This window comes from Lissotriton helveticus, chromosome 7, assembly GCF_964261635.1.
Source record: "Lissotriton helveticus chromosome 7, aLisHel1.1, whole genome shotgun sequence".
NCBI lineage: Eukaryota > Metazoa > Chordata > Amphibia > Caudata > Salamandridae > Lissotriton > Lissotriton helveticus.
The window spans coordinates 450,287,190-450,303,465 of NC_136068.1; the positions used below are offsets into that span (position 1 = coordinate 450,287,190).

The following is a 16,276-nucleotide window of genomic DNA, read 5'->3' on the forward strand; positions in this document are numbered from 1 at the left end:
TCTTTCTACTCACTAACTACCACCGTAACTGTACTCCTGCATTCTCATTTTCACTCTCTCATTAACTGCTGCTTCTTCTTAACCTTTTGTCAAAGGTCCTTGCTCTCACAACTTCACCTTACCTGATGGTCTGCTCTACATTTATACCAATTTTCTGTTCTTCTTCTCTTAGCAGTGTCTGCTTTCCGAGTTTCCCATTCTTCATCCTAACTCTCTTTTTCCATTTTGAATTTAGTCAGTTGCTGTTGCTTTCTTAACTTCCAACTCTCTGAAGTTCCTATTTTCCTTGCTAAACTACCTCTTGCAGTTTTTGTTTCTTCTGAAAGCACACTTCTTCAGGTTGTACTACCAGAATATCACGTTTTAAATTTTTTTCAACAAAAATATTGTGTTCATAATATTGACTGTTTGAGTACTGTTAGGGCATATATAGGCAAGTAAAGGTTCACTCCTCTTAGTCCTACATAGGCAAGTAAAGGTTCACTCCTCTTAGTCCTACATTGATGTGCCATTTAACTTAAAGGTATGTAGATGTGTAAAATCACAATCAGAGGCACTGCACCATAATGCGTTACATGTACAAGTTGGATGTTTTGAATGCCAAAGGATAGATCAGTTAGGGCTCAGCTAAATCGGTGTCTGATCATAGTTTTGTGTGGAGATTTGGCCACAATGTATAACTTGAGGTTTTAAAAAATACATCAAAAGGAACCAGACTTCTCCATTTCTTTTCAAAGGTATAACACAATGAATAATCAATATCATGAAGCAGACCTGTTCAAAACATATTTTATTATTTGGTACATATTTATTTTTATACTACAATACTTTTGCTTTTATATATCTCGTACTCCCTACCATCATGGTCCATACTGAACACCAAACTCGTACATAGAACCAGTCACACAAAATCATTCAAAAAAGCATCCAATCCATACATTAAAAACATTGTTCAGAATCCACACTAACATCATTACATTGAACTATACAGCTGTTAACATATACCACAAAGGTAATCTACATTAATATAATTTACTATGTATGTATCAATGTTGTCAGCATTAGATTATATGCAGTCATATAGAGAAAATTGAATGGCGCTGGTGCGCGTTCGAGTGAAAAGAAGCCATGGTGGAAACCATGATGGTAGGGAGTCCGAGATATAAAAACTAAAGTACTGTACTACAAAAATTAATGTGTACTAAATAATAAAATATGTTTTGAACAGGTCTGCTTCATGATACTGATTATTCATTAAGTTGTACCTTTTAACCTTTTCCATGATTATGACGAGCTGAGCTCGTCATGAGGCACGGTGCTCCGGAGCTCATGACGAGCTCAGCTCTTCATGAGCAGTAGAACGCTCAGGTGCGGGGAGAATTCCCCTGCTGTGCTGAGCGTTCCACGGGAGCCGGTGCACCTGTGACGAGCTCAGCTCGTCATGAGCACAGGAGCGCCGTGCCTCATGACGAGCTGAAAGCTCGTCATGAGCATGCGGGCGCTGTGCGCGCCCCCGTCCCCCCAGCACAGCGGGGGAATTACCCCCGCAGCGAAGGGGTTAAAAGAAATAGAGAAGTCTGGTTCCTTTTGATGATTTTTTTTGTTTTCCCCTGCTATTGTCTTCTCCTAGGATGAGTCTTCAGGCGCCCTCTTATGCTTAGATTTAATTTGAGGTCTTAGCCAAAATTTTCAATTGCCTTCATCAGGCTTCAAAATGTTCCCCAAGGACAAGGACAGAACAGATACCATTGGACCCAATTTTGGGAAGTGTTTTAAGGTGGCCACAGAGGATATGGAGAGGTTAAGGGAGAGGATGGGGCCTGACAGCTAGAGCGGTCGACCTTGGAGCTGGGGAACGGGGTTCGAGTCTTAGTAGGGACGCTCAACATCCTGTGATTTTGGGCAATACACTTAATCTCCCCATGCCTAACAAAAAAAAATAATGTGTCCTTCTGTAATGCAACTGGTGCTCAGGTAAAGTGCTCTGATACCTTTGGGTCTAGTTTGCGCTATATGAAACTCCCCACAAAAAATATATATATGTGGCAGTGCTAGGCCCATCTACCATAGTGGGTTTAAGATTAGAGGAGAGGCCTACACTAGAATGAGTAGCCCTTTCTGATGCCTAAACATTTAAGAGGCTAATCCTTAACGATGGGCACAAGATCAATGTCTCATTAGTCCTGATGCATCAATCTAAAGATCCATCTGCGGATGCCATCCATTTGGTCCCCACTTTTTTCCAGTGATCCTGGAACTCTGTTTTCCATTAATGATTAGTTGATTCAAGTAGCAGTGGTTGAGCGTGTTGTAGAAGCATTTAAGTGGTTTTCAAGCTGTTTCCTCAGGCAGTGTGTTCATGGTCTGGCATGATCTGAAATGGTATTGTGTATCTGATGCTCTTCTAGGAGTTTATAATGTCTGCGCAATGCTGACCATACAATTGCCACAACTGATGCAGGAAAGACGGTAGTTAAGAAATATTGCGCAGCACATGATATGAAAAGACTAGATGTTCCAAGACAATGAACGTTTCTCAAAACAATGCTTGGCCTTTCTGATGCAGTTGTGTCATCCACTGCATCAGAAACTGCTGGGTGATTTCATTTGAAAGGTTGCTATTTTTACTATGGAAATAAAATAACAATCCAAACCTGTGAATTATTTTGATGTTGAATTAAGTATTACTATTTTGCTTGTAATAGACATGACTCAAAAACCTCTCTCAGATAATAACAGTAGTCTGTTTGTTCTCAGATAGGGAGGGAAACTGCAACCTCTTTTAGTGTTCAGCCTACAAATCCTCCTCTCCCTGTTTCTTATTTCACCTCTTTGAAGTCCCTGTTTTTCACATCTCATTTCTGAATTCTCCTTGTCTCTGCAATGGCTGCTCTCTCTGCTTCTCCTGACCAGCAGTTGCTAAAACTCTTAGTACCAGCAATTCCTACTCTTCCGGTTTCTCCTATGTCTGTAGAATATATTGTCTCTGCTTCTGTCTCTCAGCACTGCCGGTCTTCCTGCTTTTCCTCTGTCATTCTCGCAGCAATTTCTGATTTGATTTTGTTGCCTCTCATCTTGCAGCTGTCCTTACTCGCCCTGCTTTTCATGTTACTTCAGTTCCTGCTTCTCCTCTTCTCAGCAGCAGTTGTTTCTCAGGTAGCAGCAGTTTCTGTTCTTCCCAAGTCAAATTTTTCAGCAGCTCGTGCTCTAATGATTCTGTCTCCGACAGTTATATGTTGACTACCCATGAGTCCGCTTGTAGGGGTATATATTCATTTGCTCATTTTTTGGGATTAGGTTAATTTGTCCAAAAAACTTTGCCGGTTCCCAGAATGCTTTTTAGGAGCTCACCGCCAGTGCTGCCAAAAGGCAGGGTTCTGAATACCAGGGCTGGCTTGTCTTGATTCCATCTCAAGCCTATCCTTCCAACAGTGCAGAGCTCCAGTTAGTTTAGCTCAAGCAGATTTGTTTTCATCCCTGCCTTCTTCCTCAGTTAAGGTCTTCCTAGGTTTTTCTGACGCCTTTTTTCTACTTGTTCGGCCTTTGTCTCTCATGCTCTGGCTCAAAGTTAAAATCGGTCCGGGTCCCCAAAAATGAGCGCAACTGCCCACCACCTGCAGCCACTGGGAAAACATAAGTACTGTCTCCAACTTCCTGTCTTCAAAGAGGACTGCGTTAGTTCCAGTGTCCTCTTGTGTTACACCACACACTGTTCCCCCATCACCCTTTGTTCCTCTGGACCGTACTTCTAAGCACTATCTCATCTCAGTGCTGGCCCCCAAGTCTTGCATGGCGTAGGGTGATGAAGGTGTATAGAACAGCTGCTGGCTGTATTTTTGGAAAAGTTCCTGCACCTCCCTGTGGCCACTGGAGGGCTGCATGGCCATCGTCAGTCCACCAGCGAAGAGAGAGGGGTACAGCTGTTGTGATGGAATACTGTTGTCCAGGGCCTGGAATGGGGAGCAGCTCCAGAGTGCATGGGGGTGGCTCACGTAGGGATAGGCCATCTGACAGGAAGGGGACCCCGGGTGTCCAATGAAAGGTGTGAAGGCCATGAGGTCACCAATGAGAGCAGATCTATGCTGGTGTACTGGAAAAGAGTAACTAGAGAAAACACAAATGCACAACATTAGGTACAATCACTCATTTCATCTGCACCCTATACCCCTGCAAAGTATCTGTCATGCTTTACTTTCCCAGAAAGGCCTCTTAACGCCACACTAACTCCAGGCCATCAGTATCAACCTCATATACAAAACGGCAAGGCCTCCTATCTTCCTGAACATGGACGCTGGCAGCCTGAGCTACGCCTGCAGTTCTGGGCTACTAGTGTAATGGGGTTTGCACCTGGTTATTGTGGTGCATCCTGTGATCTGGCAGGTCCAAAGCCTTCATGAGCCCAGAACCCCTGAGAGTATTAACGTTTGTCTGCAGTGATTGCCGTGCATGGAGATGGATGGGAAAGGAAACACCCCATTGAATTTTGGAATGTAACCCCTTGATCATTTCTTTGCTATGCCCTTGTCCATCTCTGTGTGACACCTGTTTTCCCTGTTGCTATCAGGCCCTGCTTTATATTGCATCATTACCTATTTGCTTTCGTGTTTCACCGCTAGTGAGTCCTGCCAAGGGGTGATTTATTTAGTGTAGTGTGGGTTACTAACAACCACCACACAGTACTAACACGCAGCATACAACCCTGTGAGGCTTCTTGTGTTCTTTTCTCCTACCCGTGTACTTCCCTGGCCCTTCCTTTCTACTCACCAGCATGAGTCCATACATTTCTGATGCTGCGATTGGTGCACTTTGAGATAATATGGAGAAGACAACCCAGGCGATGGCACAGGAGAGCTGAGGTTCTTCTCTGTGGAAGGACTGCAGGGCTGTGGATTATGAGGAGGAGCCTGAGGGATGCATGTCTCATCCCCTCTGCTCTTGCCAGTGACCAAATGCCTTCTCTCCACTCTTGCATCTGCTATCTCTGGGATCACCTTGTCTGATGTGTCCCCTTGTCCTCTGCGCTCTGTTGCTGCAACCTCCGGTGGTATCAGCTTATTCCTTGGTACGGTCATCTCATCCTCTGGTAGATGCAGCTCATCCTCTGTTGAGCTCAACTCATCAATGTGTGTTCTTAGACCCTTCTCGGACAATAGCTGGTCATCCTCCAGCTGTGTCAGTGCATTTTCACTCGTCGGTACCTGCATGTTCCCTGGTAGACTCAGCCCATCATTCAACCTCCTCAACTTGATCAACGGTAATCTCTGCTCATTTTCTGGTGCTCTCAGCTGGTAGATCGGGCTTGGAGACCTTGGATTTGATTTTTGTCTTTTACTTCCTAATAGGAGGGATTTAAGAAAAACACAATAGTTACTTTTGCTCTGCTAGATAGTCCTGAGATTAATGAGAAGCTCCTCTTACTAATCTCCAGGGTCCTAGTTGAGTTCTCCATCACGCCAAACAAACTCTTAGTGACATAGGCCAGAGCTCTACCATGAGCTACTTGAGCATTCTCTTCATTAACACCCAGTTAAATAAGCACATACCAGAAGCAGCAGATCCAACCACTAAGCCTGAGACATCCAACCAACACCTAGGAGCAGCTCACCTTACTAACCCCTAAGAGATCCAACTAAGAAGTCTACACTGAGGTAAACAAACATTTTGGCATGCGCAAACGGGTTAGCGAGCCCTTTGCCATTGCAAAAACTAATAGGGCCATGTACAAACCCTATTTAGCGAGTCGCAATTTATCTGTGACTCGCAATTGCGGTCGCAAAACACTTGCAATTTACAGCCCTCTTCAAGAGGGTGGTAATGCACTCGCAAACGAGAAGGCTGGTGATGGTGCGCACTTTTTAAGAGGTATGGACTCTGGGCCAGATTTATCAGTCTTTCATGCGCCGCAATGCAGCAAGCCACCTTGCTGCGCTGCATGAAAGGGAAACGACAGGAATGCACACTTTTTACCATTATACAGCACATTCCTGTCCTTTCCTAGCGCTGAAGCACTTTTGACTGCCTAGCACCAACGCAGGTACCCTTGCGTCATGGTACAAGGGTGCCTCTGTGATAGGCAGGATTGTTTTTGCGCACAAAGGGTCATCTTCCTGCACACAACCAATCCTGAGAGGCATTTTCCTCTTTCTATGTTTGCTGCAGAACGTAACACATGTAGAAAGAGGAAAAAACAAGAATAAATAAAGATATTTCTCCTTGCTACGCCTCACCTGGAGAGGTGCAGCATTTTGAAAGATTCCCAGATCAACCACTATTGGTAAATCTGGGAATGAGTCAAAATCCATTGGGGGATGCGTTAGAACACCCACCTCAACCCAGGGAATGCCTCCCTGGGGCAGAATATTGTAAGGCAGCGAATTGCGCTGCCATGTATTACTCTCGGTTTATCATGCCATGCAGGGCCATGGCCTTGGGCGGCTTGATAAATCTCACTTAGGTTTTGCGTCGCCCTTGCAGCCCATGCGTGGCGGAAGGCCGACGCAAAACTTGATCAATCTGGCCCTCTATTTCTAAGGATAGCACACTTATATTCAGTCTGCCCACTCTACACAAATCGTACGCATTTTGACATGCATTGCATGAGTATGTGTTGAGCATTTCTTTTATTTTGATTGCTGGGTGTTAGACTTCCATCCCTTGGATGATTGGTACAGGGGAATAAATAGATGTATGGCCTTGAATAATTTACAGTGATTTTCGATATATTCTTAGCATTTTATAAGGTATTGGGCACCATTTTTGAAACAGTTCCAGAAACCTCTTACAGGAATTCAATATGTTAAAACAAATGTTGGCCACTTGATATTCAGCACATGTATACTTCAGATTTCAATTCTTTGTACTTTCCAGATGAATACGAGACACTTTTAACAAGCATTGAAAATGCAATAGGTCTCGCAATAACGCGAGTCAGAACTATTAGCATTGTAAATGATTATGCCCTTTATTTTTGCGTTCTGGTTTTTGGAACATAAATAAAAGGCTTTGCCATTTACAAGGCCTATAGCTTAAATTTGCGTTAAAACGAGACCAATTGCATTGCAATGGTGGTGGTGCTGCTGAGTTTTCTCTGAATCTGCACCCACAATCTGCACCCGTGTGTGAGTGGCGTTGCATGTGTGAGTGGCGTTGCGTGTGTGAGTGGCGTTGCGTGTGTGAGTGGCGTTGCGCGTGTGAGTGGCGTTGCGCGCGTGAGTGGCGTTGCGCGTGTAAGTGGCGTTGCGCGTGTCAGTGGCATTGCGCGTGTCAGTGACGTTGCGCGTGTCAGTGGCGTTGCGCGTGTCAGTGGCGTTGCACGTGTCAGTGGCGTTGCGATTGTGAGTGGTGTTGCTTGGGTGAGTGGCGTTGCGTGGGTGAGTGTGGTGTTGCGTGGATGATAGTGGGCTTGCGTGGGTGTGAGTGGCGTTGCGTGTCTGTAAGTGTTGCTGTGTGGGTGAAAGTGGCACAGAGCCTTTGATGTGACATTTCACCCAGTGTTTCCTCCTGAAATGTGAAAGGAAAATATAGAAGGTGTCTGTATTTTGTTGCAGAACTCAGAATCCCGAATCCAAATCTGGATTAAATGTCAGTTGAAATTATAAAGAAACTAAACAAAAAAGACATCTATCAAAATAAAACAAGATAAAATGTGTATTAACCTCATATCTTAAGTAGTTATGCAAGGAATAACCAGGCTTGTCCTGTAAAATGTACCAGGCTTGTCCTTGAAGACAAGGAGGGAAGGGAGCTGAAACCGCCTGGGCAAGCCAACCCGTATTCAATTACCGGGAAGAACAGTAAAACGGCGAATAGCACAAGAACCGCGTATGTCTTAATATTTTATGTTTCCACCGGGTGTGCACAAATTATCAAAGCGACGGACCCGCCAGAGCATTAGTCAGTGCTTCTGCAATCATATTCTGGAGATTTACATTCTGTTCTCTCTCTGTGTGAGCCTCTTCATTGCTGCAGTCTGTCTAAGAAGGATGCTCTCGAGCCAATAATGTATGAGTGGCATCCCTAACACATCCGGTCCCCCGAGGCTACTGAGACCTTTGTGTGTGTCTGGCTTCCTTTAGGATACACTTCTTGCTGGAAGAGTATGGAGAAAGATAAGCGCAATACAGGTTTCAGCTCTTTCTTGAAGGATTACTGTCCAGAACAAATGCGCAATTCAGGGCATGAAAATGAATTTAATCTGTAAAATGTGTAACCATGGTATTACGGGCTGCTCCTGCTGACACTGCGGAACTTTTACACAAGGTTTATAAATCTGTCAAGTTTTGAAGACTGTGATTCAGCGTGCGGCATGGCGGGAAATAAACATGCACCTTACACGGAATGATGATTGATGCAAGACCTGAGTGTAAGATCACTTGGACTCGGCTTTGGGATTCACAGATATGCAGGGCAGTAGGGTGTGGGTGTATGTACGTCACCATTGCATCATAGGTTTTCCATCGTGGGATGTTACATTGCAAGTGAGTACATCAGGAGTTTTACTTCCAGGTTAGGATTTCAGTACTTCGCAGTCTTTTACCTCGCAGATAAGTTAAGTTTTAATGGCACAGAGCCTTTGATGTGGCCTGGCGCAGGAGAAATGCTGCTGCTGCTAATTAAATACAAGAGCGGCCGGGAAGCGGCCAGGAAACACAAGTACGACCGGCCACATAATTAGGGGAGGAGAAGCCGCACAGCACACGCTGGGAGAAGCCCTTTGATGTGCTGTGTGGCCGCGATGCGCGCTCTGTGCTGGGGGAGGGGGGAGGGCCATTAGGAACAGGAACAGATGGCCATGAAAGTGTATGGGCCAAATGCGCGTGCCTGTACGTGCACTCGAAGAAAACGCCACGGAAAAAAGCGGTGGTTTGACAATCCGTTTGAGCACTTGAATTCTCCCCCATTTCCCATTGCTTCGCAATGGTAAAGGACGAGACCTAAAAAGCTATTTACTGCATTCGAAAATTTTGAACAGACATTAGAAATTCCTAACACATTTTGCAAGAAGTATTCCATAAATTGTGCATATATTTTTTACACTTTTTATAGGTCATTCTTACCCACCTTTAAGTTCAGCACACCTTATTTTAGAATTCTTGGCACAATTTGAAAATACTTCAATCAGGATAAATGTCAGTTATTTGCACTTTTTTTTTACATAATTCTAAATAAATTTCAAATAATCCCTTGGCAGAGCCAGCCAAGCTCCATGATGACCTTGCTTCTCTGGGGCTCTGGCTTGGCTCAATTTTGTAAGCGGGTCCAAGATGCCTAGGATCTGAGTAAGGACCTAATTTATGAAAAGTATTGCATCACTGGTTGAAAATAGCGATGCAACACTTTTCATTGCGCCTTCTTTGCAACACTATGGAAGCACCGTTTTTGCAGTACGGTGTTCCATGTCACAAGGACAGACCAGATAAGTCAGGAATCCTGAGGTATCTGGTGGCACAGTATTGATGCATTGCTGGAGGGTGTCAGAAAACAGATGCAACTCCAGTAATGCGTCAGTACACTTGGCGAGTCCCATGTAAAAGGGCCTGCATCAGTCCTTATTGCATGCGTAAGGGTTGTATGCAGTGAACTCGTAGAAGTGGCACAGTGAAAGCTAAAAGATTTCACTGCACCACTTCTATGAGCCTTTTTTATTGGGGAACGCCCATCCTGCATACATGATACCTGATGCAGGTATAATGTAGCACAGTGGTTTACAAAGTGATGCATCTCCCTAGATGAGTCACTTTGTAAATATGGCGCAGTGTGGCGCACTGTTAACACTGCTGCAGCATCACAAAAAAGTGACGCAATGGCGGGGTAAAGCCTCATAAATAAGGCCCCAAGTGTTTAAAGGATGGGCCTTAACCAGTGGACGTCACTGCCTTCGGTTGGTTACCCAGAGGTGCCAAGAGCTCATCTGTGGTCCAATTGTGCCGACTGAGATGATCACTGTTTTAGCCCACAGGATGGCAGCATCCATGGATGCAACCCAGAGTTCCCAAGGCTGAGGGTGTCTTAAGGAACAGTTCTACTGAGTTCATGCTGAAGAGCCCTGGTTGTGGTGAAATACACCAGACCAGAGCTGTCATTCCAAGATGAAACTGGACATCTGTAATGGGAGCGGAGGCGACAACAAGGCGCAGGAGCCGAGGACCTGCTAAGGGGTAGGGTGGTGTTACATGCTGGCTTTGACTGGGTGGCCTAGGTCTTGCTAGATATTGGAACACAGGAAGAGTGTGCACCCATTCTTCAGAAACGTTACTCAAGAAACATAAATGTCCAATGAGGAGTAAGGTAGGACTGAAGTATCTAAGCAAGAGAGTGTTAAAGCGAGAAGCTCATTAGGGTTCAGGAGCCTTCCTAACCCAGGGAAAATCACTTATAATGGTGATCTTGAGAGAGGCACACTGAATCAATGGAAAAGGGGTTGAGCAGAAAGAAAATGTCCACAAATTCCAGAGATTTGAAAAGGGCACATACAGGGGCATATTAACAAGTGGCAGCAATAATATTATCGCCGCTTTAGAGCAAATTTTCAGGCGAAAAGCAGCGATATTATCGCATTATCATCAAGGACACGCTAGCGCGTGTTTCCTTGCATTAGCGCCCCTTGACAGCACGCCTCCCATCGCTAATGAGATGCAAAGGAGGGGAAACAACATTTACAATGCAACTTTTACAACGCACTACCATTACAACGAAACTTTTACAATGCAACATCCATTACATTGCATGCAATTACAACGCAACCATTACAACGCATGACACTACAACGCATACCACTACAACGCATGTCATTACAACGCATACCATTACAACGCATAACATTACAACGCATAGTACCCTTACACTTTCCAACACTTACCCTACTGTTGCACCCCCTGGAGTTAGAATAGTAATTTTTACCCCTACACTATCCAACACTTACCCTACTGTTGCACCCCCCTGGAGTTAGAATAGTATTTTTAACCCCTACACTATCCAACACTTACCTTACTGTTGCACCCCCTGGAGTTAGAATAGTAATTTTTACCCCTACACTATCCAATACTTACCATACATACAATGTAATGTTATGCGTTGTAATGGTATGGGTTGTAAAGGTAGTATGCGTTGTAATGGAATGTGTTGTAAAGGTAGTTTCTAAAAATTCATTGTAATGGCATGCGTTGTAATGGAATGCGTTGTAATGGATGTTGCGTTGTAAAAAATGCACTGTAAAGGTATGCGTTGTAAAAGTATGCGTTGTAACGTCATACATCCGCAAAGGAGGCGTGCCTGACAAAACACCAGGGGTAAATATCGCTAACCCAGCTTCGTGAAATTAACAATGAGGGTTGGCGATATTTGAAATCACGTTAAGTATGCCTTAACGCAGGAATTTAACGCCTTTTAAATTCCTGACTAAGGCATACTTAACATGGGGGGTGGATTGTGTGGCTAAGACCACAGGCTCTATCACCAAGGCCCTATCACCAAGGATATCGCTTTTTCCATGGAAAACACCGCTATCACTGGAATAATTATCACCATTGCGCTATGCGTTGTTGATACAGCGTTAGCATGGCGATAAATGCTGGCGATATGCAATCTGAGGCCAAGAGCAGCCAGCGATAATTATTGCTGCCGCTTGTTGATATGCCCCACAGTTCTCTAGCACAATTTCAAGGCTCAAGAGGAAAACGGAATGCCTGTAGAACATGATGCAGTCCACTTGCATCCGGATTCTGGGTCTGTTCACTTCGTAAACCCTGCTGAAGTTCCTGGAAATAGATATTTTTGATGTATCAGAGATTTTCTTTTACACAAACTGACTGATAATGGACCAGGGCCAGCCATTCGACCCAGGGCACATCAAAATAAGTCATTGCTGTCTCTACATGATGGTGGTTGAAAAATAGCAGGCAGATGAGCATAGCGGGGAAAGGAGTTGGCCTAACGGCTAGGGCGGTCGACTTCCAACCTTGGGAACTGGGTTCGAGTCTCGGCAATGACGCTGAACATCCTGTGATTCTGGGCAAATCACTTAATCTCCCCGTGCCTAACAAAAATGAATGTGTCCTCATGTAACGCAACTGGTGCTATGTATAGTGCTCTGATACCCGATTCGGGTCAAGTTCGCACTATATAAAACTCTGTAAAAATGTAAAAAAGGATGAGGCAGTCAGTGGAAGAGTGGCCAAGGCGACAGCCTGGCCCAGACAGCAGATGGGATAGTCGGAGGTGATTTGATCCTCAGAAAATATTGTGCAGGGTGGATGAGAAGGAAGAAATAGTGGTGGTCTTGGTCCACATCTCTTCCTTAGCCTTGTATCGATCCTAGAAGTGGGCTGCATGTTCTGCAGTCACTATTCTCCAGAAAAGGGTAAGCAGTAGCAGGAGGTGACAGCAAGATTTAGGGCTAAATAACACTGGCAACAGCATTACAGAATCACACTGCAAGCATTGATATCATTGTCTTGTGCCTCCACCTGCTAGGGACATTTTGGAGAGCCCTACTGTGGCTTCTCCTTAGTCTCACTCCCTGCATCAGGGACTCTTGCCTGCACCAAAGGCTGAACATCCAACCCAGGGAAATACAGAAAGTAGGAGCAGCAGTACAGCTTTTTACCTGTTTTCACCTTCTTTGTTCTGTACTGGTTTCAAGACAAAGCACTTTTGACATCTCATATGTGAGTGCAAAAGAAGGGAGGGGAGAGACAGGAGAGGAGAAGGAAGAGCGGCGGCAAAGACAACAGAAGTGGAGATACCAGGGGATAGAGGAAAAAGGAGACATGAAGGATGGAAGAAAATGCAAAGAGAGGTGAGGAAAGCAATGTTCGCTCCATTTTTTTTTGTGTGGAACCAGTATATTAACCCTCAAAGACAAACCTGTGATCGTAGATCACACGTACGCACAGATATTTTCAGCAATTGCATTAACCACCTGACCTATCTTACCCGTATTATACCCTGGGTCATCGTGACTCACTTTGTACTAAAATGAAGTCTGTTTATGGCATATTAAGCAAGGCAGACAGCCGGATCAATTTTTACCTCTCTGCTATGTTCTGCACCGATACACCTCTTTCAATATGCTCTGAAATAAAGCAATGCCCTTGAAGCTTAGCACATATCCACCACTCAAATTACTTTCATATTCCACTATACTAATTCAACCCTAATTCTTTATGGGTTTTGGAGTAGCGTGCTACTTGCCGAAAAAGCGCTTCAACGCCTCGTCAGGGGTAGTAAGCGCTATGTAAATGCAATTACAATAGTACAATTGTGTTCCACTCTACATCGTTTGCAGAACAGAGGAGTGTACTAAAGAGCAGGTTTTTAAGGACTGCTGCAAGTGTGATTTTAACATCTACTCCGAGCATAGATACACAAGCGAGACAGAAATCACCCATGCCTCTGAGTACACCTCAGTGTATCTCTGTAAGCTATGCACATCTTTATAGTCAACATTTTGAAAACACAGGGGCAACCCTAGCACAAGAGCTAGGGGCTATAATGATAATTGTCCAAACAGTGGCTCTTGATCAATACTCATACACACATTAAATTCAAAACCCATAAATGTGCATCAAACATACACAAGAAATTAAAGAAAAGGAAACAGATAAAGAAAGACCTAAAAAAACGTGATATCAAAAGAAGCCATGTACTGTACAATGTATAAATAGGTTTAATCGTATCATATTTAGGCCTACAACACGGCCTAAATCATTGAGGACATCAATACCTTGATTATCTTTTGTGTTGATTGTTGTATAAGTCTTTCCCTCTGCTATTGTGTGTTTTTTTATTTTTTTCACGTCTTGTGTTTTATATTGTGTATGAGTGTAATTGTTTGAATGATTTGTTGATATGATTAAACCTATTTATACATTGTACATGGCTTCTTTTGATATCACTTTTTTTTAAGTCTTTCTTTATCTGCTTCCTTTTCTTTAATTCCTTGTGTATGTTTGATGCACATTTATGGGTTTTGAATTTAATGTGTGTATGAGTATTGATCAAGAGCCACTGTTTGGGCAAGTATCATCTTTATAGTCAGACACGTCACAGTTTCAGCGTTCTTAGGGCCGTGTCAGTTGAAGTGCGACTGTACTGTTTCACAGATTATGAGAAGGAGTTTGCAAGGAACTGTGGGTGTGCAGATAGTTTCGCGAAGAATGTGTATACAGTGTGTATTTGCAAAGTTGCTCTCCTACCCATGGGGCAGCATTGTGAAGTGCTTTCCCTAAAAAATTAAAACAGTGAAAACACTTCTATTTTTAAATGAGGTAATGGTTTCCTCTTCTGCACTGTTCAGAGCGGGAGTGCAACAGTAGGCTCCGCCCAGACAGGAAGCCTGCCGCACAGTCCTGCCAACTGTAATCACGAGGCGTGAGGAAGTGCTTGTCAGCAGGCAGCTTTCCTTGACATGAGCATGTCAAGGCTGAAAAGCTGCCTGTACACAGGACTTTAGCCCTTCAGCCCCAAATGTGTTTAATGATGAATGAATGTGATCACAGACAATAAGGCGCATCGATCAGCAGGGTTTAAATAGCATCAGCCTAGAGCGAGGTTTTGATCTCATTAGAAGGAGTGAATAGTTTATTGAATCAAGATATAGTATAAACCAGCAGAGTGTCGGCCATCATATAATGCAGTCAGGCATTAGCCTGTAAAAGTCAATGTTTGCCTTTGTTTTGAAAGCATCTGTGAGCACGCTTTAAACCCCTTTGTGCACGGCAAGAAGTGAGAAGATGTGTGGGTGCCCAAACATGCACATCAGAGGGAAAACACAGGTAGGAGGTGTAGAGAGGTTTAAGTCCTTGGCTTCTGGAGATGAATCCCTTACTTTCACTAAGACCATTGGCAAGGCACCTTGCCATGTCACTGTGCATTTCACTACTAATGACGTGTGCCATTACTGCAAAGGCTGGTATAGTCATCCCATTACACACTATGCGGGGAGATGATCCTTCCATCTTGTTCCGCCAAAACAGATAAATGACCACCTTGGCTTCTCCCCCCTTGCCAATGTCCTAACTCACTCATAAGGACATTGCCACTACCTATTTCTGTGATTACTTTACTCTTCCCAATTGGTTTTCAGTCCTGAGTTCTCTAAAAAAAAAAAACCTGACCTCTAACCTTCCAATTTAACACAACTGCTTCTGGACTCATAGGGCACCTGAGGAAGTCCTAGTTTTTCTTGAAACCATGTTCTCTTGTGTGTGACAAATAATTGTCTCTTGGTCATCTTGCAAGCCTAATTCTATGAAGATCAATACATGGTTGACAGGAAATCCGATTTTACTGAGCCGGGGCACGGTCCACAGCTCCCAGGCTCCTCCACTTCCTCCTGCATCATCCTCTGGCACCTGGAGGCGCATAAAGGCAGCTGTAAGGCCCCGTTGAGCAAGACCCGATTTTACCGAGCCATGGCATGGACCACAGCTCCCAGGCTCCTCCACTTCCTCCTGCATCATCCTCTGGTGCCTGGAGGCGCATAACGGCAGCTGCAAGGCCCCGATGCGCAGCACCCAGTTTTACCGAGCTGGAGCATGGACCACAGCTCCCAGGCTCCTCGGCTTTCTCCTGCATCATCCTCTGGCACCTGGAGGGGCATAAAGGCAGCTGCAAGGCAACACTGCGCAGGACCTGATTTTACTGAGCCAGGGCATGAACCACAGCTCCCAGTCTCGTCCGCTTCCTCTCGCATCATCCTCTGGCGCCTGGAGACGCATAAAGGCAGCCCGTCCCTGACCCGAGAAGGCCGGGCTGGGCCACCCTCTGACATTTGAGGCTCAAACTTAATGACGTATCATTTCCGCTTCCGATGAGGTACGAGAGAGTGTCGAGGGAGAGAGGAAGAAGCAGCGAAGTGCACCGCGAACCGAAGCCGGGAACGAATAGTTTCTTACCTGTCGGTGTAGATTTGCAGCTTGATGATCTTTCTGGATTCGCTATGCTGTGCATTATTCCGCGGTCTTGTGGTTGGGTCCAGATTCGTAGTCTTTTCTTTTTCTTTTTTTTTTCGTAGCCCAGGTGGGCGTCGACGTCCCACCTCTTGGTGTATTTCCGGTGACGTCGGCACGCTTCCTGCGGAAGCTCCCGCCGTTGGGCGCCATCTTCGGATTCTTTTTTCTCGTGTTCGTTTTGTTACCGAAGTTATGGCAATGTTCAACTAAGTATTTTCACCGCTTTAATCTTTAAGGTTTCTTTTTCCAAGTATTGTCTTTGTTTCAACCACCTTTTCTCTCCAGCCTCATCTTTCTGGCGGAGGTGGGTGGGTTCGCTAGTG

The 16,276-nt window shown here is 44.7% G+C and overlaps 1 protein-coding gene across 1 annotated transcript in view; it reads right to left on the reverse strand.

Moving 5' to 3' along the window:
* Window positions 1-1,178: 1,178 nt before the first annotated feature.
* LOC144769112 (uncharacterized) overlaps window positions 1,179-16,276 on the reverse strand; it is a 145,339-nt gene continuing 130,241 nt past the window's right edge. The window contains exons 8-9 of the mRNA XM_078653115.1: window positions 4,765-5,335; window positions 1,179-4,104 (exon numbers count right to left, since the gene is read on the reverse strand). Of these exons, the coding sequence (XP_078509241.1) occupies window positions 3,756-4,104; window positions 4,765-5,335 (920 nt within the window). The 3' untranslated portion in view covers window positions 1,179-3,755. The remainder of the gene's footprint in view (window positions 4,105-4,764; window positions 5,336-16,276) is intronic.